This window comes from Oryctolagus cuniculus, chromosome 12 (genome assembly GCF_051225735.1).
Source record: "Oryctolagus cuniculus isolate XC-2025 breed Fujian yellow rabbit chromosome 12, ASM5122573v1, whole genome shotgun sequence".
Classification (NCBI taxonomy): Eukaryota; Metazoa; Chordata; class Mammalia; order Lagomorpha; family Leporidae; genus Oryctolagus; species Oryctolagus cuniculus.
The window spans coordinates 41,593,533-41,619,501 of NC_142878.1; the positions used below are offsets into that span (position 1 = coordinate 41,593,533).

General features: G+C 46.8%; 1 protein-coding gene across 4 annotated transcripts in view; it reads left to right on the forward strand.

Moving 5' to 3' along the window:
• The window catches only part of EGLN3 (egl-9 family hypoxia inducible factor 3), a 151,941-nt gene extending 127,332 nt beyond the window's left edge, over positions 1-24,609 (forward strand). For 3 of the 4 annotated variants that reach the window (XM_089309795.1, XM_051822757.3, XM_051822756.3), the window contains 4 exons: positions 17,345-17,464; positions 19,041-19,177; positions 20,161-20,234; positions 21,062-24,609. In XM_089309795.1, coding sequence (XP_089165921.1) covers positions 17,348-17,464; positions 19,041-19,177; positions 20,161-20,234; positions 21,062-21,093 — 360 coding nt within the window. In that variant the 5' untranslated portion in view covers positions 17,345-17,347 and the 3' untranslated portion in view covers positions 21,094-24,609. Of the gene's footprint in view, positions 1-8,597; positions 8,751-17,344; positions 17,465-19,040; positions 19,178-20,160; positions 20,235-21,061 lie in introns of those variants that run through there. The other variant, XM_089309794.1, reaches the window with a different exon arrangement.
• The last annotated feature ends 1,360 nt before the right edge of the window (positions 24,610-25,969 follow it).

The following is a 25,969-nucleotide window of genomic DNA, read 5'->3' on the forward strand; positions in this document are numbered from 1 at the left end:
CCCAGGAGCGGTGAAAAGGCCAAACGTTGATGAATCACAGAAAATGCGTTGCACAGTGATGGGTTTATCCCTCTGTGGTTGGGCGGTAACAGCTTTGGGCCACCCTTCTCCCGTGGTGTCGGGAATACAGGAGCTTATCCTGGTTGCAAGCTGCTTGCACCCGTGCACTGGAAAGATCAGGCCCCAAGTGCAGGAATTGCAGTCAGCCTTCTCAGAAGCCTGCAGCCCCAAATCAGGAAGCAGAAAGCCCAGAACAGCCAGAGTAGCTGGTGGGTTGGGTCTTTCCTGGAGCTTTGTAGCCGGCTCCTTTGCATCTCTGTGTTCCTTCCTTCTTCCCTCTGCATGCATTCCACCTGTTATTTCTGTTCCATGTGCGACTCACCGAGGCTGTTCCCTAAAGACTACTTTCAGCCTGGAGGTGGAAGTGAGCAGAGACTGTGGGTGGTTTCACACTCCCTGTCTGCAGTGTTTAGGAGAAAGTCTGGTTGTCTCACTGTGGCTCAAGGACCTGTCGCCTTTGGTTGGGGGCAGTGGAGGAAGGGTGTGTGGAATCCTCTGTCACAAATAGGGCTCCCAGGGTCCTTAAGAGGTGTTTGAGGGCTGCCTACCATACATGGCATCTGCACATGACTAAGGTCCCTTAGGGGATGGGACACTTGAGTTTAGAGCACTGGAACATCTTTTTGTAAGGATATAAGAAATTCCTATGAAGGCTTTTGTATTAAAAAAGAATGTAGCTTTGGAGAGAGGCAACTGAGGAGATCATCAACAGAACACAGCGCCAGTGACAATGAAGCGAGTCGCTCTCTGTGTGTTTGTTGAGTGACACTTAGAGCAAAGAAGGAAAGGGCTGTGTGTATTTATAACTTCTTCTGCTCAGTTTTGGTCCACCAGCCACTCTACCACAACCTTATCTGCTGTCAGCGAAGTGGGAAATTGAGGGTGGGATGGGGCGGATATTAATTTAACTTCTTCATTGACAAGTCACTGAGACCCGTACGTGGATGGGGCAGGGGGGTGGAAGGTAAGTATAAAACCACCGGAATGTGAGCCGAGTGCCGTACGGTAGGTGCCACCACCTTTGCTTTCTTGTTTCCTGGTTAAAAAGCCTGCTTTTTTACATTCACTAGGTGTTATTTTTCTCTTTGGGCTTTCTTCATTCTCTCTATTTACTTAAAATGAAGCCACCAAAGTAAGTGACCACAACCATACAAGACTTCAACAATGAGGGTTTTTGGAGGTAGAGATGTATCAGAAAGGATCCCTCTTCATTTTTTTTTTTTTAAGATTTATTTTATTTATTTGAAAGGCAGAGTTACAAAGAGAGGTAGAGACAGAGAAAGGTCTTCCATCTGCTGGTTCACTCCCCAGATGGCTGCAACGGCTGGAGCTGTGCCGATCTGAAGCCGGGAGCCAGGAGCTTCTTCTGGGTGTCTCATGCAGGTGCAGGGGCCCAAGGACCTGGGCCATCTTCTACTGTTTTCCCAGGCCATAGCAGAGGGCTGGATCAGAAGTGAAGCAGCCAGGACTAGAACCAGCGCCCATATGGGATGCCAGGGCTTTAACCTGCTGTGCCACAGCACCGGCCCCAAATCTCTCATCATTCTGCAGTTAAATCATTTTTCTCTCTGGAGAGAGACCACTGGGAGCAGACCCCTGAGAGAGATGCTTCAATAGAGAAGGGCCTATACTGGCTGCCCTTCCCCGGGCGGCAGGTAGATGGGGCCCAGGTGTGCTAGTTCAGTTCCATTGAGCATTTTATGTGGGAATTTTAAACAGCATCCTGATAAACACCTTGAATTAGGTAGCCTCTTTCCGCTTTCAGCTTTTGGGTGCGGTAGATTAATTTCCCTTTCGGATGTCGTTCAGCTCAAGCCAAATTGTTCAGTTCTTCCCTCATCCCTGAGTGTGGCTAGACAAACGTCCAGTTTCATAAATGACAGCCACCTGGCATGGCAGCAGGTGGGGGTGGGGGGCGGTTCTGCCCAACCCGTCATGAGGCAGAGCTCATCTCACACGTGCTTCCCAGGCGAAAGCTCAGAGGGTTCTCCCCAGTGGGCCTGGGTGGTGCAGTCTGGCTGAGCCTCCACGTTAGATTCAGTTTTGTGGCCGTGGATCAATTAAATCCCATTTTGATCCACGTCCGTTGAGGACCAAGCAGGAAGTTGCAGGCTAGCACTATGAAGAAGGGCATTTATTTATTTTTTCTTTTTGTTAATTATTGCAGAAGCGGACCCGAGAAGTCCTTTGTCACAGCACTTTGTAGCTGTTAACTAAGCTTGCTGTAAGAAGTGGGTGTCACTTTTCTCTAGTGCTTGGCCAGGGCACATGTTCTGACAGTAATGATAGTTCTGTTGGGCATCTGCCGGGCTGCCCAGCGGGTAGCTGGATCCAGAGGCTCTGGAGTTGTAAATACAACAGACAAATCATTTTATGATGCCAGACGAAGGAATTGAGCTTTGGCAGGGTGCCAGGAGCCGTTGTCTTGGCTCAGATTCCAAGCTCTGTGTCTGTTTGCCAAGCAAGATTAGTTAGCTTGGTTAATTATACATAGAATGTGCACCCCGTTTCTCTCAATTATTTCTGTCTTAAACCAGTATGACATTTACTTTAATTCTGCATCTTCTTTTGATATTGATTTGTGGGCAAGTTCCTGTTCTTGATTTTGAGGAGCTGAGAGTGGCTGTGTACACATATTTTTCACCCCGGCCCCAGCCATACAAACGCTTGGGTTTGCTGTTGTATAATGAAGGCTTTCAGATCTTACATTGGATTCTTTCTGTACCTGCTTCTATGTTTAGAACAGTGTCAATGCCTCCTTACTAAATCAAGCCAGTTTTTTATTCTTTAAAAGGTACAGTGATGAGAGTGTTTGAATTTCTGGAGTACATGTGCCTGCCACACGCACACATTTCCTTGAGTTGTGGTGCTTGTTTTTCCTTTTTTTTTTTCCTCTCTCTCTTTTCTGTCTTTTTCCTTGGCAGAGAGAGGCAGAGAGACACAGAGAGAAGAGAGAACAAGCAAGCTCTGGTTCCTATCTGGGGGTTCACTCCCAAATGCCCGTACTCCCCACTGAAGCCTGGAGCTGGGAACACAGTTCAGGAGTCCTGCATGAGTGGCAGGGCTCCAACCACTTCTTCTTTTTTTCTTAATGGTGTGAACCTACCCACCTAAGAGGGCCACACACACAACCCACCCCACCCTCCCACCCCACCCCACCCTGCTTAAGCTTTCCTTATTTATTTGAAAGGCAGAGTTAGAGAAGTCTCCCCGCCACACTGGTTCACTCCCCAAGTGGCCACGATGGGGCTGGATCTGTGCCAATCCGAAGCCAAGAGCTTTTTCTGGGTTTCCCATGCGGGTGCAGTGAGTGCAGGGTACCAAGCACTTGGGCCATTTTCTACTGCTTTCCCAGGCCATATAGCAGAGAGCTGGAGCGGAAGTGGAGCAGCCGGGACTCAAACCGGCGCCCTTGTGGGATGTAGGTGGCGGCTTTACCAGCTATACCACAGTGCCTGCCCCATCCACTTCTACCACCATCTGCTACCCCTCAGGGTCTGCCTGGGCTGCAAGCTGCTGGAGTCAGGAGCTGGGGCTGTTTGTTGAATTCAAGCACTCTCCCATGGGGTACTGGCGCCCTAGCTAGAATATTAACTTCTAGGATAAATTCCCACCTCCTATCTCATGTAAAATAATGTTTTAACTGGGGCCAGCATTGTGGCATAGCAGGTAAAGCTGCTGTGTACAAGGCTGGCATCCCATCTGGTGCCAGTTCCAGACCCAACTGCTGCACTTCCAATCCAACTTTCTGCTAATGTGCCTCAGAACCTCAGAAAGCAGTGGAAGATGGCCCAAGTGCTTGGGAGACCCTGCACCTGCGTGGGAGACCCAGAAGAAACTTCTGCCTTTGGCCTGGTCGAGCCCCAACCATTGTGGCTATTTTCGGAGTGAACCAGCAGATGGAAGATCTCTATCTCTCTTTCTCTCTCTGACTTTGAAATAAATAAATGTTTAAAAAATGTTTTCCTTATTAAATAGGTCCAAAATATTATTATACTCTCATTGCCATAAAATTCCCCAACACACAGAATCAAAGAATAATAATCTTAATTATTAAATTATTAAATAATGACAAAAATTAAATCAATTTTTTGCCAGTGGGGGAAAAACAGAATGAAAAAATTCTAGGTGTTGGTGTCATCTTGGAGCTGATTTGAAATTTTCAGGATACTACTCTTTTATTTGAGAATTGCATGCATGCAATAGTGAAGACGGGTTGTTAGTTTTCACATCGTAAGGAGCTTGCTCTGTGTTTTCCGGACAGAGATTCAGTGTGCCCAGCTCTCAGTGCCCCTGCTACTTCTGCTCATCTGTGTGGTCAACCTGAGGGACCGTTCGTGCTCCGGAAGCCCAGCACCACCACCACGCCCCCACGGTGGATTAGTGTTTCAGGATGGCCTCTTTCCTATTCATATCATTTCATAGGTTAATTTGAATGATTGAGATGGATTTACAAAAAAACACTTAGGTCAACAAAATATTGAAGACCTAGGCAGGGAACATGTAGAATTATTGGCCCAAATGTGGCTACTGTGTTCTTGCATTTTTAGTATTATTTTACTATATTTTTAAAGTTATGATTGTCTTATTTTATAACTTATTATGTTTATTTATATTTTATAACATTTATTTTATATCTACTTTAAAAATATAACATTTATTTTATAACTTATTGTTTTATAAGTTATTGATTGTCTCAACCCCAACCCCACACATGCAGTCTCTGTGATTAAAGACACCAGACCTGTCACTCTTTCCACACTGTCTGCTGGACACGGCTGTATCCTCCATCGCGAGGCACTAAAGGCCTGGCCACGTAGATCCTTCTACTCGTCATCTGCCCAGCACTGCCCTCCGGCTCGTGCAACCCCTGAAGCACTAGCAACTTGACTTGCCAGGCATCAGGAGTTTCCCATGGTCTTCTGCAGACTCCTCCAGTGCCTTCTAGTGCCTTCTAGTACCTTCTAGTGCCTTCTAGTGCCTTCTAGTGCCTACTCCATGAAGTCTTCTGTACCCTGAAACTTGGGGTGGCCCAAGCCAGGTGCCCCAGTACATCTGGGGTCTTACCCTGCCGGTCCCCCACCCCTGGCCATGGGCTTGGAATTTTCTTGAATGCAGACTGATACACTTTTAGTGCCTAGAACTATTCCTGACAATTCGTTATTACTTACTAGCTATTTTCATCTTCACACGCTCCTTTAGGGGCAGGTATTTGACCTGACAGTTAAGATAGTTGCATCCCATATTGGTATGTCTTGGTTGGATACTAAACATTTTTTTAAAGATTTATATATTTGAGAGGCATAGTTACAGACAGAGGGAGGGGAGAGAGAGAAGAGCGAGCGAGCGCACGCACACTTCTTCTGAGTCTCCTATGTGGGTGGCAGCGGCCCAATTACTGGGTCCATCTTCCATTGATTTTCTCAGGCCATTGCAGGGAGCTGGATTGGAAGTGCAGCAGCCAGGACATGAATCCATGCCCATGCAGAGTGCTGGTGTCGAAGGTGGTGGCTTTACCCAGTATTTCACAAAACCAGCCCCTAAAAAAAGAATTTTGATTTTAGTGGATGTCAGCATGTCAAAAAAGCTATAAATGTTTCCCCGACATGCCTTCCAAGGTTTGCATTGACAGGAAGCTGGAGTCGGGAACCAGATCCAGGAATAGAGCCCAGCACAGATGTGGAATATGGGCGTCTCAACTGGTGTCTGAACTGCCAGGTCGAACGCCTGCCCCTCCGTTGAATTTTGGAAGAGTCCTCATGACTCAGAGAAGCCCGGGTTCTGATCCGAGCTCAGCCCAGGGCAAGCTGTATTTTGGGAACCTCAGTTTCCACTTTGTGTGACAGAACATCTCCCAGAGCGTTGGAGGAATTATTACAGAACCTCCAACACTAGGTCTGCTTTCCTGCCACGTAGCAAGTCCATCACTGATGCTGGAGTTGGTGGAAGAACGGAGGTATTGCAGAGCACAGAGCACGGAGCTGGGCAGCTCCTGCTCCATCCCCAGGCCATTGCAGGGGTTGGGAGTCTTGCTTCTTCGAGACGGAAGTTGGCCTTGAGAGGTGCAGATTGAGCTTGTGTCCAGATTCTTGGTGAGTCAGAAGTACTTGAGGCCCTCCTTTGATTCGTTGACGATGTTGCTTTCTTTTGGGAATTTCCATGACGGCACGACGATCTCCAGTCTGTCCGGTGGTGCTTACTTCTTGCTGGGGGCCTGTGGTGGTTCCTGGGGAAAAAAATAAGAAACCTCCAGGACAAGAGCGAACATCCAGATGTTATCTGCAGGGGAGATAATTGACCTGATGCGTCTTGTGATGAAGACCCTGCAGGGCCGGCCTCACCATTCCCTCGATTCAGAGGTCCTCCTGCTAAGAGGTTGACTTTCCGTGGCAAAAGCAGAGCAAGGGAACTTCAAGCTAAGCATAGGAGGCACTCTTGCGTCTGCATCCAAGACATGGGGTAGTAGCTTGCTTTTATTTATGGGTGAATTCGATGTTTACTTTTATATTTTAACTTAGGTTTTGTTAAGTGCCCGGCGGTAGGCACTAGGATAGACAGTTTACAGTTTATTATTTATTTATTTATTTATTTTTTGACAGGCAGAGTGGAGAGTGAGAGAGAGAGAAAGGTCTTCCTTTTGCCGTTGGTTCACCCTCCAATGGCCGCTGCGGCTGGTGTGCTGCGGCCGGCGCACTGAGCTGATCCGATGGCAGGAGCCAGGTACTTCTCCTGGTCTCCCATGGGGTACAGGGCCCAAGCACTTGGGCCATCCTCCACTGCACTCCCTGGCCACAGCAGAGAGCTGGCCTGGAAGAGGGGCAACCGGGACAGAATCTGGCGCTCCAACCAGGACTAGAACCCAGTGTGCTGGCGCCGTAAGGCGGAGGACTAGCCTATTGAGCCACAGCGCTGGCTGTTTACAGTTTATTACATCTCGCGGTGATCTTGGGCAAGTTGGTTCTCCGAGTTCAGTAAATCTGTAGTATTCATACACGTACACTAATATGTATCTACTCTCAGGATTATCAAGAATTAAAGGAGAACTAAGACGAAATGTCCATCTGAAATGAATTTTTCATTCATTGCTTTCAGCGCCTCTTAATTGATTCCTGGAGAGAGTAGTCCCCAACACCAGTGGAAGCCTCGCATTAACATGACAGTAATCCTTGGAGGTGGAACCCAACACAGCGCAATGATGCTGAGCGGTTGCACTCGCAATGTTTGCTGCCAGCTTTAGGAATGACCCTATGAAGCTGGTGCCAGACACTGCCCTAGGAATCCCTCTCGCTTCCTCTCACCATCCACCTCCCTTCAGTTCTCCAAATTTACTAGTGCCGTGGACTAATTACCTTTTATGCTTTGGGGTGGGACATTGCACAAAAACTCGGTTTTGCTGAAAAATAGCTGTGCTTTTCAGTGGTCTCTCAAACAGCAATCTCACTACCACCTGGGAACATGTTGTTAATGCAAATTCTGGGCTTCTTTCCAAGCCTACTGATGGGACATTCACAAGTTCCCCAGGTGATTGTCATTTGTGCTCAAGTTTGGGAACAACTGGGTAAAAATGCATTAAGAGGAGGCAAGGGCCGGCATTGTGGCTCCGTGGGTTAAGCAGCTATACCAGTGTAGCTACTCATATGCCAGTATCCCATATGAGTCCCAATTCAAATCTGGGGTGCTCCTCTTCAGATCCAGCTTCCTGCTAATGCACCTGGGAAAGCAGCGGAAGATGGCCCCAGTGCTTGGGCCCTTGCCATCCACGTGGGAGATCCCAACAGAGATCTGGGTTTCTTCACCCTCAACCCAGCTCCAGCTGTTGTGGCCATTTGGGGAGTAAACCAGCAGATGGAAGATTACCTTCCTACCTATCTATCTCTATCTCTACCTAACTCTGCCTTTCAAATAAAATAAATCTTAAAAAAAGGAGACTAAATAGGGATGGTTTGAGACCAGCCTCTCTGGTCTCAAGAACATCAGAGTTCATCTGATGAAATCTGAGATTATTCGTTGATAAAACTAAAAAATACAAGTATTTTTTCCTCAATTGGGAAATTTTGAGAAAACTACAACATGTCAAACTTACACACATGTGTAACTTTTCTGTTATTTCACCAATAAATTCAATTTGCCATAAGTAGGATTGGAGCAAAATTTGAAAGTGATCTCCTCTTGTGGGGAATGAAAGGGGAGAAATAGCTTTGTTCATTACTATGGGATATTGCTTCTTTACCTTTTTAAAAAATATTTTATTTATTTGAGAGGCAGGGTTGGAGAGAGAATATCCCATCTTCTGGTTTACTCCCCAAGTGGTTGCAGTGGCCAGGGGTTGGACCAGGCTGAAGCCAGGAGCGGGGAACTCCATCTGGGTCTCTTACGTGGGCAGCAGGGGCCCAAGCACTTGGGCCATCTTCAGCTGCTTTCCCACAGGCACCAACAAGGAGCGAGATCAGAAGTGCAGCTGCTGCAACTTGAACCAGTTCCTGCAGGTGTTGCAGGAGGTGGGTTAACCTGCTGCGCCACAATGCCAGCCCCTTCTACTTGTACCCAACAGTAAGGAGTGTGAGTTGAAGGACCCAGTCAATGATTTTTGATAAGCACAAACTGGATCACAGTGCCTTGCCGGCTGGGGAGTCTCATTAATGAGCATCTATTATGTGTCACCTGTGAGCGCCACCCCGAAGCCTTCTAGGGTAAGATGGCTGTCAGAGTTGGAGAAGGCTGGGGCGTAGGGCTTTTTGTGGGAAAATGTGACTAAGGAATTGAATCCAGCTCAGTTGGAGTCAGAGGTATGATTCGATAAGGGTGAGCCCGCGGCTGCCGCCTACCTGTTTCCCACTTGGAGGGCTTTGGTTTCCCAGTTCAGGGTGGGAGCCTTGTTGGGTAAGGCAAGAGAATCATCACACAAGCCTTTGTTGTGTTGTCTCGGAGATGAAGGTCTAGTGGAAGCAACAGCACTGCTTCCATACCATTTTCCCCCCAGAAGAGCCCTTTACTTTCTCCCCCTCCAACAGCGGGTCTGCTGGATCTCACACCTGCTCTGAACCCCAGTGAGTCTGTACCCAGTGAATTCTAACGGGGCTGCAGAAAGTGCTGTGGCCCATGTTCACTGCTGGCAGGAGAGATGTCTCTGGGCAAGTGTTGTGCAGGAATAAGGAAAATTTAGCTCATCCCTGGAATTCCTGTGCCCGGTGCTACTCCTTCCCAGGGGAAGTGCACTTTTGTATTTCCTTTAAAAAATTTTATTTAATTGGCTATCTATCTTCTGGTTCTGAAACAAGTGTTGACCTGAGCTAATAAAGGCAGGCCCTGGGAGGGGAGAGGGAGAGGGAGAGGGAGGCACAGACTTCCTCCCACAGAGCCTTGGGGAGGGAAGAGCAGCCAAGTCTTGTGCAGTCTGTGGACTGCTGACCAAGTCCACTTGACACAGGTTTTATGGTGGGCTTGAGGTTGGCCCTGGAGAGGGAATAACCCCAGCAAAGGCAACAAGCTGGACAGCTCTGCTGGGCTGTAGGATTCCAGGTCAATTTCCTTTGCCTCTTCTTTTGTTAAAATTCTCCCCTTGGTGCTTCAGTTCACAGACTTAACAGCAAACATATTCATTTCTTCCAATTTTTGTAATTTTTTTGCATTTGATGATTTTCCTTGGAAAGGATGAGAGGCAAGCTGAGAGGGAGTTGAATATTTCAAGTAGAATTAAAGACCTTAGTTCTCTTGAAAATAGACTGGAGATGAACTGGTTCCTGTTAGACGCTGGCTAAGCTGCCATGGTCAAGTGTGACTGGTGGTGGAGGCCTCCCTTAGGCTCTTCAGCGAGAGCAGTTGGGTTCAACAGGCCAAGTGAACCAGTCTCCTGCGGCCTCAGCTTGCTTGTCTATGAAAGGGAAATGTTTCCACCTCGTGCCGGCAATGAGAAGAGTGGATGAGTTAAGGTTGGTAGAGCACACAGAGCAGTGTTGGGCTTGCACGGTAGACACCGTAAGCATGTTTGTTCAGTAAGTAACTGTGGCCACTGGATTTCTTGAATTTCACTTGTGCTATTCCTTCACTCAGCAGGTAACTGTCAAGGGCAGGATCCTCCTGTCTGAACACTATTACTTCAGAGTGTCTTTTCATGACATGTTTTGATTGGTAACCAGTTTTTTATGTTACCATTTGTAAAGTCTTGTCTTACCATTGTATTTAAGTTGTCATGAATCCTTCAAATATTGTAGGCTGAATTTCAGGTGCAAATTTAAAGACAACCATACTGAGGTCTCCGACAATCCCATAGCCAGGCGTGTTCGTTTTCTCTCTTGTGCTTGGAACCTTGAGAAAGCTCCAGGTTCAGTTTTGTTTCTCTGGTGGTTTCTCAAAGGTGTTTATGTAGTGGGAATCCCAGGCCCGTGTTGCTTGAAAAATGACCGATGGATTTGTTTTTCTGCGGAAACACGGTAACTTCTAGGCGGGACACCTGGCAGGGTTCATGGCTACTGCAGAGGAGAGTGAGCAAAGTGACTCAGGGGACATGGCCGCCGCTCACCTTCCCAGCGTCCAGGAAGTTGCTGGGGACTTGGTGTGTCAAGTGCCAGCCAGCTACGTGAGTCGCAGGGAGTTGGCAGCCGCGAACCTCTGGAGGCAGGGCGTTAGAAAGGACGTGGTTAAATGCCTGCTTTTTTAATATCCTTCACCCTGAGCTGGACTGCCTTGCACGGATTTTATAATTCAGGGGAAGCCTCTGTGGGAAAGCTTCCCCTGGTGACTGCGGGGCTGATGGGGGGAGGAGGGAGGGCTCCCAGCGTTCAGTTCCCTTTCCAGCCTGCCAGGCGGTGTGCTCGGGTGTGGGCTGCCTGCCACCCTCACGGAGCGCACGTAGCCCTGTCACTCAGTCGTCACCCAGCTGGCCTGGAGCCAGGCCTCCCACAGGAAGGGCAGCCTTCCCGGACCCGAACAGCCTGTGCTGATAGGGCTGCGCTGCCTCATTGCGGGGGCTCTGGCAGAATCCCCTCTGAGGAGAGGAATTAACCACAACTGAGAATGGAATGACAATAGTCTTTGAAATTCCTGGCCTTTAGTGGCTTCATGGGGGAGGGGAGGAAGCAGTAGGGAGTGATTCACCCAGAAGTTCATGCCTGAAGGGCAGGGTCCCCTGAAAGAGACTCTTGATCAAGTGTAGAGAGTCTGCAGAACCGCGAACCCTCCGTGATTTTGTGCAGATGTCTCCTCTCTGTGTGTGGGTGTGGGTGTGTGCGTGCGTGCACATGCGTGCGCAATCTGGTGATTGTGGTGGGTGCCTGTCTCTTTAAGGTAAAAATCTCAAGGGGCTGGGCACCTGGCAGGACTCTCATCACTGACCCAGGACAGCAAAACGCAAAGGTTCCAGAGTCTAGGTTGTTGTTGATGCTTCTTTGGATGAACCTGAAGCTGAGGGCCAAGTTCACCTGAGGACAGGCTTTCAAGTAAAAATGCTCAATTATTTGCCCTTCCAGGCATGGTGCTCTTGCCTGACCAGGAATGTGGGCAGACCCACCTCCCCAAAGCAACTGAGGGTTGCTGTAGCTTTGTACTTTTCCATTTTCGAAGCACGGAGGCTCCCGAGTTACAGCACAGGCCAGGTGTCGCAGCGCGCTGATGGCTGCTCTACACTGGGCGGTGAGGGTCTATGCTGTAGGTGTGCAGGTTCAGGGAGAGGAGTTATTTTCAGTGCAGACGTAGAGCAAATGAGGGAGACGGAAGTCGTTTTCATTGTGGTAACAGGACAGTGGGAAACATTGTCCTGAAGGGCAGACATTTGCCTGACTGGCATGCTGGATCTTCCCAATTGTGTGAGCAGGTGCTGCCCCCTGGGGAAGGGCATTGTGGGAGCTGGACACTGGACCATACGCCGTGTTTCCTGTTGCCCTTCGTTTTGTTGCATCAGTCTGTCCATAGAGGCACCAGAGGAAGAAAACAGATAGGTTTGGTCTTAGTCGGCAGCACAGACAAGGAGATGCCAAGACAGCGCTCACATTATCTGTGACTCATTTCTTTACGCCCATCCAGGTGAAGTTAGAATGAACGTGTGAAAATCTGAAACTGCTTGTTCGGCTCATCACCAGTGCTGTTTCATCATCACTTGGAGACCTAACTTTAATGTTAGGGACCCACCTGGCAGCAAGTGGGAACGCGGTGTCGGTGACATTTTTCTGAAACTTAGAGAAAGCTTTGCGTAGTTGGCATCCTCTTGTACAGAGGCCTGTGAACATTGTACTGTAGGTGTTCAGTGCCACAGTGGATCCCGCAGGGTAGCCTTGAAGATCACACACCCCTGAACAAGGAACCCGATGGGAGGCCAAAGCATGCATTACAACTTTCCTTTCATATCCTCTGGATTGAAGAGGTAGAGGATCTTTGTCAGAGCCAAATGGAACATAATGGGATTTGACGTTTTGGCTTAATTTGTCTTTAGATTTTTTTTTCCCCAAAAAAATCAACCTTGTAAAGACCATGCCTCTTACATATATATTTTTTTTAGTCACTCTAGCTTTTCCTGAGGTCTGTCTGCATGTTGAGGTTGAATACTTAAAAGGTTTTTTTTAATTTTTGTTTTTCTTTTGAAAATAGAATTTCCATTTTAGGACTGCTTCTAGCACATACAGTGCTTTTGTTGTAATTATGAGGCCACATTTCCCTCCTCCCCCAGAGATGAATGACCCAGTGGGACCCCACCTTGGTCATGCATATAGGACAAAAAAAATGCATAGTCATGGGCTGCCCTGCTCCCTTGTCCACACCCAACATGTGTGTTACATTATGTACTGAACACAAATCACTCAGGAAAATGACCCCGGAAGTGTAGCCTTCAGCTTCTCTACCCATAGGCTGACTAAAACACATTGGCACATTTGTCACCTAGGCTCTGTCCCCAGTGAGAGATGAGACCCATCTCTGTGCACAAGAGTCGGGTGTTGCATTCTCCACCATGAAGAGTTACTTGGCCTTTTCTCCAAGCAAAGGGAGGCAGATGGTCTTCTGTGTGTGTGCGCGCCCACCTGTTTACACATGTCTCGCTGTGCACTTTGGCCTTGTGTTAGAGAGGGGAGAGATCCTGGCTCTCCATAGCTCTGTACCAGCTGGACCTGGGAGAAGGACTTGGAGCGGGGCGGGTGTGGAGAAGGCGTCTGGAGAGTGGGTGGTGCGGGAGGATGAGGCTTTTGTCTTGGGATGGGGCATGGCTGAACCTGGTGAAGAGGGGTGGGGAAGGTGCCTACTTACCGCTCAGGAGCTCTCTTGAGATAGCTCCACTTCTTAGGGGCCCTCAAATAGTGATCTCAAAATGGAGTGTATGTGTGGGGGGGCCCTGATTTAAATTTGGGATCAACAATATTTAGGACATTTTACGTAAAAATTTGGCTGTGTGCTACCCTCCTAAAATCTGCAGATGTGTCCCCATTGCAAATGACAGCACATCTCCTGATGTAGGTGGCATGGCACACACATGCCAGACTTCAGAGATGTGTGTCCTGAAAGATTTTTTAAAAATTAATTTATTTGCCAGCGCCGTGGCTCACTAGGCTAATCCTCCGCCTTGTGGCGCCAGCACACCGGGTTCTAGTTCCAGTCGGGACGCCGGATTCTGTCCCGGTTGCCCCTCTTCCAGGCCAGCTCTCTGCTGTGGCCAGGGAGTGCAGTGGAGGATGGCCCAAGTGCTTGGGCCCTGCACCCCATGGGAGACCAGGAGAAACACCTGGCTCCTGGCTTCGGATCAGCGCGGTGCGCCAGCTGCAGCGCGCTGGCCGCGGCAGCCATTGGAGGGTGAACCAACGGCAAAGGAAGACCTTTCTCTCTGTCTCTCTCTCTCACTGTCCACTCTGCCTGTCAAGAAAAAAAATTAATTTATTTGAGATAGAACCTGCTTCCACCTGCTGCTTCACTTCCCCGAATGCCTGCGTGGTTGGGATCTGGCCTGCTGAAGCTGGGAGAAGCTCCTATGGAGCTGGGGACACAATTGAACTCTTCCTGTATGGCAAGAAACCCTGTTAGCAAATCTGACTCCAAAACCATGAGCCAATCTGAAGTCTGTTTCTATAAAAACAGGAGTTGTGATGGCTGATAGAGAAGTGGTAAGTCTACCCAGAGTGTGGATGAGGAATGAGTGGATGTGCAGGGCTTGTTGGAAGCAGCTTGTCCCTGTACCAGGATGAGGTTGATTGCATTCTGGGGTATTCTGTGTAGCTATTGCAATGAAAATCTTAGATTTTTTTCTGTTTCATTGTTAGCTTTGGACTCGAAGGTACATTCTTTTTGAGTCAGTTCACCAGTGACTCTAACAGAACTACTGTTTTTTTTTAGATTTTGTTAATGTTGTAGATCTACCTGTCTGTGTAGGTCGTCAGAGAATACATATACACTTCCTGTCCACACATGGCTGTGGTGTCCAGAGTGTGTATCTCTGGCCTGGAGTCAGCCGGGGAGCACCTGGCTCACCCCTCCTGTTGTTACAGAGCTCGGGAGAGGCCTCTGGAGTTGGGGGATGGGGAGGTACACCATGGGGTTCGGGGAGGGGCTGATGAGGTAGAAGGGAACATGTGGATTTATCTGAGCATCCAAGAATAGAAGTAGAGAACTACGCTATATGTGCTCCCGCAGATGACACTCACGTGTTATCACACTTCTGTAAATTTCAGCTAGTAAACCAGTCAGGAAGTGTGGGGAAACAGCCCATATAAATGACATCCTCCTGCTATGTGTCAGCGTTATTGCTTGGCATCATTGTTTGGTGGTCATTAAAGCACTCTGGCCCTGTTCACACAACAGTAAAACCTTGGAGCATTTTCCTCTGCGATAGGCCAGAGCCCTCCCCAGGCTTGATGAGGTTCAGATAGCAACTCACTTGAGCCAATCCGTTTCCGGAGTTTGTTACTGCCCTGTGCACAGATTGGCAGGCACGAATGGCTTATTCTTGACTTGAGGCCTGCACTTCAGGACATCCTTAGCTTGATGGTTTCAGAACCTGTCAAAGATTAGCAGATAGTTGGGAGTGTACCCATGCCCAGACCCGTGTCCTGTGGTGTTCCTCCAGAAAACTCCCTGATAAAATGGATGGAATATTGTTTCAACAGGCTTACTGTAGCTTGCAATGATTTCCGTCCATTGTTTCACACTGCATGCGTACAGCTTCTGGAACCAGGAAGGAGCGTGGGTATCACCCTGGCCAGAAAAGTGCGCTCTCTTCCTCTCGGGTAGGCAATCAGATACTTTGCTTCTCTGTGTGTGTGCGTTGTACAGATGCAGGAATTACCAGAGGATGTGCTTTTTAAAGTTTGTGTCTACCTTGATTTTGTTTTTTTCACAAAAATATTTTAATCCAAGCTGAATCTTAAGGCACATAACGACTTCCTACTGCCTCAAGAGCTCTTGCTTTTTTCGGTGTTGATGCTTGGATCAAATCTTAGATCTTCAGTCTATGGAGGTGGTGTGACCCAAGTCCCTCTTCAGAAGAACTGGGCCTTGGATCACACGGCTGCACAGTGGACTAGATGGCAGGCAACCAGACCGCTGACCTCTTCCTTGGAACAGAGCTGTAAGAACATAAGAGGACAGCGGAGGAGAGCATTGATGGAGTACTTTTTCTGCTCAGACCCAGAGTGTGAGGAGGCCGGGATGGTAGGAAATCCAGCCAGTGACTGTTTGTGGCTTGAGTGACTTTCATTACTGGCTCAGTGGTGGCTCTAACAATCCAAATAGCCGCTTCCAGGGATGGTGGGCAATCCCCTGCTCATTGGAAGTGACTTCATTTATCTCTTCCTTTCCAGCTTGGCCCAGCATCTCTGCTACCAATTACGTGTCCATCGTTTGTTAATTTATTGCAGTTGCCTTGACATTCCACCTTCTGAAAGACATTCAAGCTAACAGTCGAGCTTCAGTTCTAGGGATGACATTGCATTGATATTTTGGTGTGCGAAGGCAGGATATAGGCATTGCTAATTCATGAAGTTATAAAGTGTGAGAGATAATGGTGATTTAAGGTTTTAGATGTCTCTAAAGCCAAGTCACCATTGTATGTGATGCCTTGTGCCATGTTTTCATGCTGCTGGGGGGAGTGATTTAGCAACTACATTGAAGCTTGTCCATTGATCCGTTAGCATGTTAGTTTGGGGCTCTACCCAACTAGTCATTTTACTAATGAAGCCATTCTGTCACTTGTCAGGGTGTATATGAACTGGATCCCTATATGTGTGTTTGGAGATAGGCTTTTTAAAATTATAAAAAAAGCAATCAACCTAGGTGGAATGTGAACTTATTCGTTAGCGAAACAGCTTCTCACTAATTCATTGATTCATTCACCGGATTTTAAGAGGATTCTTCGTATCGGGCACTGTCCCAGGTACCAAGAATGCATCAGCAAACCGAGCAGGAAAGAAGTCTTTGCCGATGTCTTACGTTGCAGGTTTTCTTAGTTTCTCTACATATATCACAGACCTATAAAAAATGTCTTTAAAGTACGGCAGTGTCCTGTGAAGACAAGAACTGGCTTTTTGTACTTTGCCCCTTTTTCCCCTACTCTTACAAAGTTCCCCTGGAACAATCAGGTTTGTTACCCTCTCAGAGGATTTTCAGGAAGGCTTTCTGCTTTATTCCTCCAGCTGTATGATACACAGAGGAGGAGGGCTTCATATTAGCTCCTCATTTCCGAATTCCCAGGTAGGAGGAAGAGTATTCAGAAACATACTGTAAGTGTTTGGTTTTCCCTGCGGGGGATTCCGCTGCGTTGTCTGTGCTAACACATTAGCCTCTTGTTGACCCTTCTCTTTCCCTTCTGTCCTAAACATTGTATTGAGCAAGCCTGACCTTTTTGGTGATTGGTTCTTCTCGCAAATACAAGGATCTAGCTGTTCTTGTAAGACCGAGTGATACGGTGATTCAGAGGCATTCATTAAACAGACATAATCCCTAAGCTGTACCTCTCATGATTTTGGTTTTGTGGACCTAGAATGGTAACCATAAGTGGTTTTCTCACCAAAGGAGTTTTGAAGAAAGGCAGAGCATCGTGTCCATGGACAGAAAGAAGACTGTCAAATGTCCTAGAGCTGTGGCAGTATTGCCACACCACTTCCCTCTGGGCTGAGCCACAAGGCATGACCTGGCTGTTCATCTTACATGCTGGGGAGTCCAAACAGACACACTACACATGCAGCTAGGAAGCCAGCAGCCACACATGTCATACATGTCATACATATCCAAGGAGACTGTGTCACTGTCTGCTCACCAGTGGGAGGAGAAGTTTGTTTCAGTGTTGTTAACCAGCTTTCTTGGGATTTCCTCATAGGCGATGGTGGCATGCTATCCAGGAAACGGAGCAGGTTATGTTCGCCACGTGGACAATCCCAATGGTGACGGCCGCTGTATCACCTGCATCTACTACCTGAACAAGAACTGGGATGCCAAGGTACCGTGGAATAATGGGAGTGTGTGTGGAGTTAGGAAACGATGGAAAAGAATTCAGATAATTCAGAGGAGAGTTTTGAGTTCATAATAGCTCTCTATCTCCCGCTGATGAATCTTTCTATGTCTCTCACGTTTTCCTTCCCCTCCTCCCCACCCTGGAATTAGTGCTAGAATTGGTGAGATGAAGATCATGTATGTGAAACTGCCTTGGGGGTGGGTAGCTACGGTGATTATTAAGGGGTGGGATGGGTGGTTGACAAAGGGAAGGTAATTTGATGTTAGGATTACAGATGGATTTTTTTTAGTGTAATTCAGAGCTGATATGAGTCTCACTGCAAAATAGGATGTACATGTTTCCCTCCCAACAGTAGCACTGAGAGGACAGCACAAAAATAGAACTATAGGATCCAAAGCAAAACCATCCCCAAGAGAGAGCTCCTTCGCACGCCTCTTTCTCAGGGTGCTACATCTCATTAATGGCTGCTTGCCACAGCATACTGTGCTTTATGAGTGCCAGAGGCTTGGTGGCTTATTTTTGTATTTTAGAACACGTAGAGAAAGAGGAAAATCAAAGTCTGGCTCCATGTGTGCCAGCATTTGTCTGGACTTTGTATACTTTCTGAAAGTTGAGTGTGATTTAGGACTCTGGGAAGTTGGAGGACTTTGGAAGCTTATTTGGCTTTTGAACTTTCTGCGACTCCATTTCCTGTTCTTTCGGGGCAGATGCTGGCTGCCATAAAGCAGTGATATTTTCTCCAGGGTCATAGAAACGAAACCTGGGAAAGCAGTGAGTGAGTGACAAGGCTTGTCTCTTCGTCTCCCTCTTGAGTAACATGACTGAAACACATCCATTCGGTCCCCTTGAAAACCCTGTAGGCAAGAGCGTCAAGTTATTAGGTCAATAAAAACAATGCGCAGAGCAGAGTGTGAAGTCGTTGGACAAATATTTGAGTTCCTTTCAGTGATAGGCATTGTGCTGTAGGGATGCGCTGATACAGAGGGCCGGAATGCTCCTTTGATTGTAGTAATTCTGGGAAGACAGATTGAGGACACATGTAGAAAAAGATGAGTAATTCAAGAAAGAGTTAACGTGTAGTAGGAGGGGCTGATAAGATGGTAGAAGAAAAGAGCTTATAACTTGTGCTAATAGGGTTGGATAGGAGCTTGGGGAATTTGGCGAAACCTGTGAATTCCAACTGGAGAAGTGGGAATCATCTTAGGAAGCTACTGCTATTAGATGGAACCATATGAAACGGCTGGGGTTGGTTGGTTGGTTTTGTTTTTGTAAGTCAAAGTCGAAACCACTCACACATTGGCACTTCTCTGTGGTCCATTCTAATGCTAATCTATTTTGTGTCCATGAGCTGGTTTCATGATCGCTCAGTGGCAAGGGTTTGATTGGAAATGAGGTGCATAAGGAGATGTTTCTTAGCCAAGTTTGCAAGACAATTTGGTACCAAGGGTGAGGAGGAAGTAAAACTCGGAGAATGGCATTGTTTCCAGGTGGGGCTGAAATGTTATTGTTGATAAACCCTGTGTGAGGCCAGGAAATGATCTACCTTCTTGTGGTCCTGCAGCTACATGGTGGGATCCTGCGGATATTTCCAGAAGGGAAATCGTTCGTAGCAGATGTGGAGCCCATTTTCGATAGACTGCTGTTCTTCTGGTCGGACCGCAGGAATCCACATGAGGTGCAGCCTTCCTACGCCACCAGGTAACGGTGGGGCTGTGATTCCTCTTCAGGAGCTCATGCGGGCCCCAGTTCCCAGGGGACGCTCTGAATTCTGGTGCACAGGGGTTCCTCACACCTCGGAGCCAATGGCAAATGCATCTGGAGCCCATAAAAATTAAAGGGGAAACCTTGGATTCTGTAGAGCCAGGGTCCCTCAAAACTTAACACTCAATTAAAGTCGCCTGTGTCCCCCGCTTTGGAAATCACAGGTCTGAGCCCCACAGAGAACTAGACATGAGCATACTGGAACCTTTTCATGGAAAATGGAATTGAAAAATAAATAACTGACTTTGTCAGCAGAAGCTGATGGGAAGCCTTTGGGAGAGGGGGAATCAAGAGCTATAGATTCCAGTGGCTAATAGTAGTTAGAAAAGGAAAGTTCCTCAAAACCTAAGCAGGAAGTGCCCCCTGTTCCAGTTTATCCCATGGGTGGGATAGGGCAAGTTAGTGGGAATGCAGGAGTTTCCCATGAGTCCTTGCCTCAGTTTCCAAAAGTAGACAAAATAAGCCATGCGGGTCAAAGGTCCTGGGAACTGAAAGAAGTTGTTCTGTCAAGTGTTACCCTCTTCCCTGGGCTCTCACCGCCAGCGTGGGTTACCTTCTAGTCCTTTCTGTCCAGGTCACATCTAAGCTGCGCCTTACTTATTTAATCCCCTGCCTTCCCCTGCTATAGCCTGCGATTGCTGAGAAAGAGGAAGATTTGCTTGCAGGATCTTTCAACCTCCCTGTACCCAGGATAATGCCTGGCACATACCTAGAATTCCTTTTGTGCTTTATTGCATTTTAATGGGGTTGAAACTAAAGAATTTAATTTTAAATTAAAATTGGACCGAACTAATAATAATAGGGAAAAATGCTAAATGGAGACTTTGCAAATGACTTTAATGTGAGATGTTGATTAAGCCTGTTTTTTTTTTTTTCCCTGTAGTATTGTTAAACTTCTTATACTTATTTATCTTTCACAGATACGCCATGACTGTTTGGTACTTTGATGCTGAAGAAAGGGCGGAAGCCAAAAAGAAATTCAGGAATTTAACTAGTATGTGATCACTTTTTTTGTGATTCTTGATGAAGTCGATCCATGCCTTTCATTCACTTCTGTGTATTCTCTAGTATATTCTCTTCTACCGCAGTGGTGGGTGACTGCATCTCTAAGGGTATTCTTGATGGGTGAATCCCGAAACCTCAGCCTTAGCTCTTTTAGGAACAATGCAAAGGGCAATTCCTGAGAATGCGCACCAGTCATGTGATGGCAAAGTTACCTTTGTATCATCACTGTTAAGCAGCCAAGTGAGCAGTGAATGTCACTGTGATTCTGAAGCATTTGAAAAGGAGAGAATGGAACCCAGCTCCAGTGGTCTACTTGTTAGGTTGGCATAGGACCGTGACTCTCACGTCATATACACTGAGTGTGACTTAGCACCATCCTGTCCGCTCCAACCAGTATCGTAAAACAGCATCTCCCAAGATATGTTGCCTTAAGATCCTAATCCTGCCAGGTCGGTTTATGTAAAGGTAAATTTCTGCATTTCAAAATGGGAAATGCTGCACATTCTATCTCTGTTTTGAAGAGTCACAGGGCTCACTGGCATCTTAAGTCAAGGCCGTGCTGCAGGAAAGAAACCCATGTCCTGTTGCTTCACCCCTGGCCCGTTTAGACTGTCTACTGTCAAATACCAAAGAAAGCAGACACCTTCAGGAGGCTTAGCTTTATTCTGTAAGACAGGAAGTGATCACAGGAGGGAGGTGTTTTGTTGTTGTTGTCGTTGTGTTTTTGTTTTTTGTTTTTTTTTTTTTTTTTTTTTGACTTTAGGACCCAAAACTCATCCGATCTGACTGTCTTACCCTTTTCTGCTCCCACCCCAGGGAAGAGCGAGACTGAGCGCACTGAAGATTGACCGTGCTGTGAAATCCGCTGGCCTCGTTCACTTTAGTTACAGTTCCCGAATTTTCTTTCTTTAAGCGTTGACACCCAAAGATGACAAGAAAGTCCCCTTAAGTGCTTGTCTCCCTCGTGTCCCTGTCTTGCGTGTGGTACTTGGTGTTCTCTTGCCAACACTGTGTTGACCTGCAGATACTGTCTCTGCCAGACGAACTCACTTGCTACTCCAGAAAGACCTGCACACGTCCTTGTTGGCCAGTGGGTTAGCTGATAGGTTTGGTAAAACTGGTTATTAAAACAAGAGCCTGGGAGCACAGGGATGAATCTTACTTGCACTTTATATATGCTTCCTGATTTGAAAGGAGGAGGTTTGAAAAAAAAAAAAAAAAAGAGCATGGTGACTGATACCACAGAGAGGCGTTATTAAAGCCTTAACAGCGGGAAACCAATCTATGTCATCTGAACAATTTCCAGATGTTCTTATTTCAGGGCTGCTGGGGATTCAGGAGTATCATCACGATCTAATGGCATTATTACCTCTAGAAAGGGCTGCTGTCATTGTGATCAACTTATAACTGTCCCAAGGGCTAGACACTCCTTTTTTCGTTCTGGTCCTGCAACCTGGCCTTTCTGCCTCTGTCCCATTTTTTTCCTGAAAATAATGATCACTGAGGACAGCACCATTTATTCTCTATTTTCATTGCTTACCTGGAGAACCTAATTCCCCAGGTGCTAAAACTAGAGATGGGTTCTTTTGGTTGGAATGGGAATTTGAATTTCAATCAAAAGACGAAACTCTCCCTGGTCGTTGAGTGTGGACCACCGGGAACAGTGTAGCCAAGTCTACTGACGGACATGCAATAGCTGTGTGTCTCTTCAGCAATTGGAGAGGGAAGGTGGAGTGGGAAATGTCGATATTCCCGCGGTTTTTGTTTTTCAGTTTTCCTTTTTTATGAGCTCATCCTTACCTGACAAAATTAACCAGCCTCGGGAGCTGTATTAGAGAAAGCAAATGGAAATAAGAAGACCCTTAGAAAGCTGAATTCTTGCACATTGTCTGTCCCGTCTAGCCTTTGCTCGGCTCCCCTGTGGATGGCAGTGGGGCGAGCATCATGGAATTTGCTGGAAACGTGGAAGCTTCTACCACAGCAGCAAGCAGAGATCCCACTGCCTCGAGACCTCTGTGTTGAGAGTCCATTTTATGAAAGTTACACTTCCTACTTTTCAGTTCTACTCTTGTGTTTGTTTAAAAATCCCATTTATTTCTTGCTTGAAAATCCATGAATGTCAAGGAGCCAGAAATATTTTCATCAGTCATGTACAGATATGTAGACTTTCCAAGAAAGAGGTTTATTTTTTTCTTTCCTGGTTTCGGAAAGTTCCCATTGTTCACTCTCACAGCTGCTTTATTCTGTTTCACTGCACTACTTCTCACCTTCTAACTGACTATGTAATTTACTTATTTATTTTGTTTATTGTCTTGTATCCTTTCTCTTGAGTGTGAGCACAATGAGGACAGGGATTTTGTATGTTTTTAATCAATGCAATATATTCCCAGCACCTAAAATAGTGCCTAGCACACAATAAGGGCTCAGCAGTTATTTTGAATAAATGTAATAAATGTAATCTCCTATGCTATGCTAATGATTTGATTAATTTCCTTCATCTTTGGCAAAAATGCTTGCTAGTTTGTTTCTACTATTGTTGACATAACTCATTTAGGCTAAGAGTTTTCGGAAGCTTGGTCATGGTGTCATTTCATGTTCATGTACCTAGGAATACATCATCCATTGGCCACTGTGAATCTGAAAATTGAACAAGTGATGTTTCTGCCCTTCTGTGTCTTGGGACTATGGGGGTAGCTTAATGGTAGTTTCTGGTAGTAGAGTACATTCCTCCTTTGGCACCATTTTGGAAAACTGAAACAGAAAAAGAAGGAAAGTTGTTTATTGTGGAATGTTGTATTCTGTTAATATGTTTTCATGATCACTAATGTCATGGGATTAATAGTGACATTATTCTGAAGAACCATGATGTATTTGCAATAGTGTGTCTGTATCATTCAGTGGAGTCAATATTTTGACTTGCCAATAGATCTGACCTCTTCGACCTTGCTATGCCTTCCAGACAAACGTCCATAAACTAATAAACTAGATATCAAATCAATTTCCATGCCCACGGATATTTCTTGAGTGAATTTGAGTCCTGGAAAAATTAAGCTGGAAAATACAACTTAAATACTCCACGTCTGGTTTTTGCTCCTTACTTTATAGCCCATTTAGAGGCAGATATAGCCATGCTGCAGAAACATTATTTGGCAAATAATCTGATCAATTTCATTTATATTCCTGGCAATGTAATGCTAAGGGCCTACCTCACCATTACATCATCTATATAGTGCAGAGTCCTTGATAGAAGATTAAATTTGGAACCAAAGATCCAATTTCATAGAAACAAAGTCTTACCTAAGTGCATTAAATAGGTCTCTAATAGAGTAGTTAATACCAATTAAATGCTGGGCTGTCTGAATCATGAATTATCCATTCAGACATGATTTTGGTTTTCTTCTTTGAAAAGAGGCTGGGTCATCCTGATTTCTTTGGACCCCTCAGTCTTGAAATGCCCTGTGTTGTTTTAGAAAGCAGTGAGGGGAAATGCCTTGCTAGGTCAATAGTTTGTTTAGTAGAAGTTTGGATGTGCTACGTCCTCTGGTACTTGATCAACAATGAGGACAAATGCAAGGGATGGTCTTAGGAAAGTTACTTTAATGAAAAATTACATACAGTCGATGAAGCTTCAGTCTTGAATGTTCTAAATGGCATGGAAAGAATTTTAGTGAGGTGGTTAGAGATTGTGGTCAGCACAGTGGAAATAGGCAGTTCTTTTCAAAATGAGGATATCTACAGAACTCTGTTGGATAATACCGTCCATGCTGGTTAATATTAAAGACCCAGTCTGTTTTTAGACCCAGTCTACTGCCAAGCAAATATGATTTTTACCATGCTGCTTTCTCACTGTGTCGATTGGGTACATCCTTTGAGAGGCTGGATTTGCTGTGGTTTATCTCCTTTACGTTTGCAAGGTCAGGGTCAGGGTTGGAGAGTCATGTTAGAGAAGCTGATAACTATGGGTAAGACGACTCTAAATACTCAGAGAATACCTATATGCTGGCGCCCGTACTACGTGCGCTCAAATGTTTATTCTGCAACCGCTGTGGACAGCCCTTCCTCTTTCACAACAGAGGAAAAGTGCTGAGAACGGTTAGGCGGCTTGTCCAAGGTTACACGGTGATGGAGCAGCACACCAGGATTGACTCAAGACTTCAGCCCAGCCCCTTGGTATTTGTTGTCTTTGGTACCTCCTTCCTGCTCAGGAGGCACCAAAACCAAAGGGCAGGAGAGACTGGAGAAGGGGAGTTTGTGATGCTTGCTGCTTGCTATTTTCATGTACTCTTACGGTTACTCACAAAGGTATCCTGCCTAGCATCCCAAAGGAGTGTCAGTTGTTCAATAAAAGCCATATAAACAGAAAACACCGGTTTCCTGATGGACTTCTTTATTGACCTTGCAACGGGGTTTCTCCCACACACCTCACAAGATGTGGAAGAGCATGGGGCTCAATGTGGGGGTGAACTATATGGGGGGGTGCCCTCACCCTTGTAGCAGAGCTAAGCGTTGGAAGTGAAAACACACCGGCTTCTTGGGTGCACTCTTGGAGAATTCTTGATGGATTCAGGCCACAGCACACTGGGGCATTTAGGAAGTGTGCAAGCTGCCACCCTCGTGTCCCCATGTCAAGGCATTCTGCTGGGAGCAAGGGACACCGTTCTAGCGTCCCAGCATGGGCTGCAGGTAGAGCCGAGAAGTCAGTTCTCTTACTGAGAGTTCTCAGCTGCTAAGTCCATGGAGGACGTTCATCACTTGAGTGGAGATTTACTAATATTTGTAATTCTCAGAGGCACTTGGGTCGCTTTCACCTGATATATTTTTTTTTTTTTTTTGGACAGGCAGAGTTAGAGACAGAGAGAAAGGTCTTCCATCCGATGGTTCACCCCCCAAAATGGCCGCAACGGCCAGTGCTGCGCCGATCTGAAGCCAGGAGCCAGGTGCTTCTCCTGGTCTCCCATGCAGGTGCAGCGCCCAAGCACTTGGGCCATCCTCCACTGCCCTCCTGGCCCACAGCAGAGAGCCGGACTGGAAGAGGAGCTACTGGGACTAGAACTGGCACCCATATAGGATGCCACCACCGCAGGCGGAGGATTAATCAAGTGAGCCATGGCTGGCAGCCCCTAGACTTTTTTTTTTTTTTTTTTTTTGAAAAGCACATGGGTTGGCGGGGGCAAGGGGTGGGGTGGGAATGCAATCAGTCTGAAAAGTCTAGAGTTTAAAAAAAGTCTCCTCTTTGCAGAAACAGCCCCTTGGTCAGTCGCTTGAGCAGTCCTCTTGGGTGTTTGGCCTGGATGCATTCTCTGGGGTGTGTCTGGGGGGAGCTGAGCAATTCTGGAGACGCAGCGCCTCCAGCAGGGGCCTCCTGCAGCGTGCTGGGCATGTTCGCTCAGCCATTTCCTCCCACTTTTGTGCTTATTCATCCTTGACCGTGTTCTCCACATGCCTGGTGTGTGTGTGTGTGTGTGTTTGCACACCCCTGTGGGGAGAGAGAACATTCTCAGGACTTAATTCTCATCTGATAAGTTTTATTTTGAACCAGCCGGTCCCTCTTTCCTTCTTTGCTTCTTTTTCAGGATCCTACACACACCCCTCTGGCCTTCCCAGAGAGGTGTGTGCGGGAATGCCCGGTTCCAGCGTCTTGTGCCAGGGCGCTCTCTGGGCGCAGCCGGTCAGGATTCTAGACTCTGCCTTAACCTCCCAGGGCAGGGACACTTTCTCTTGTTC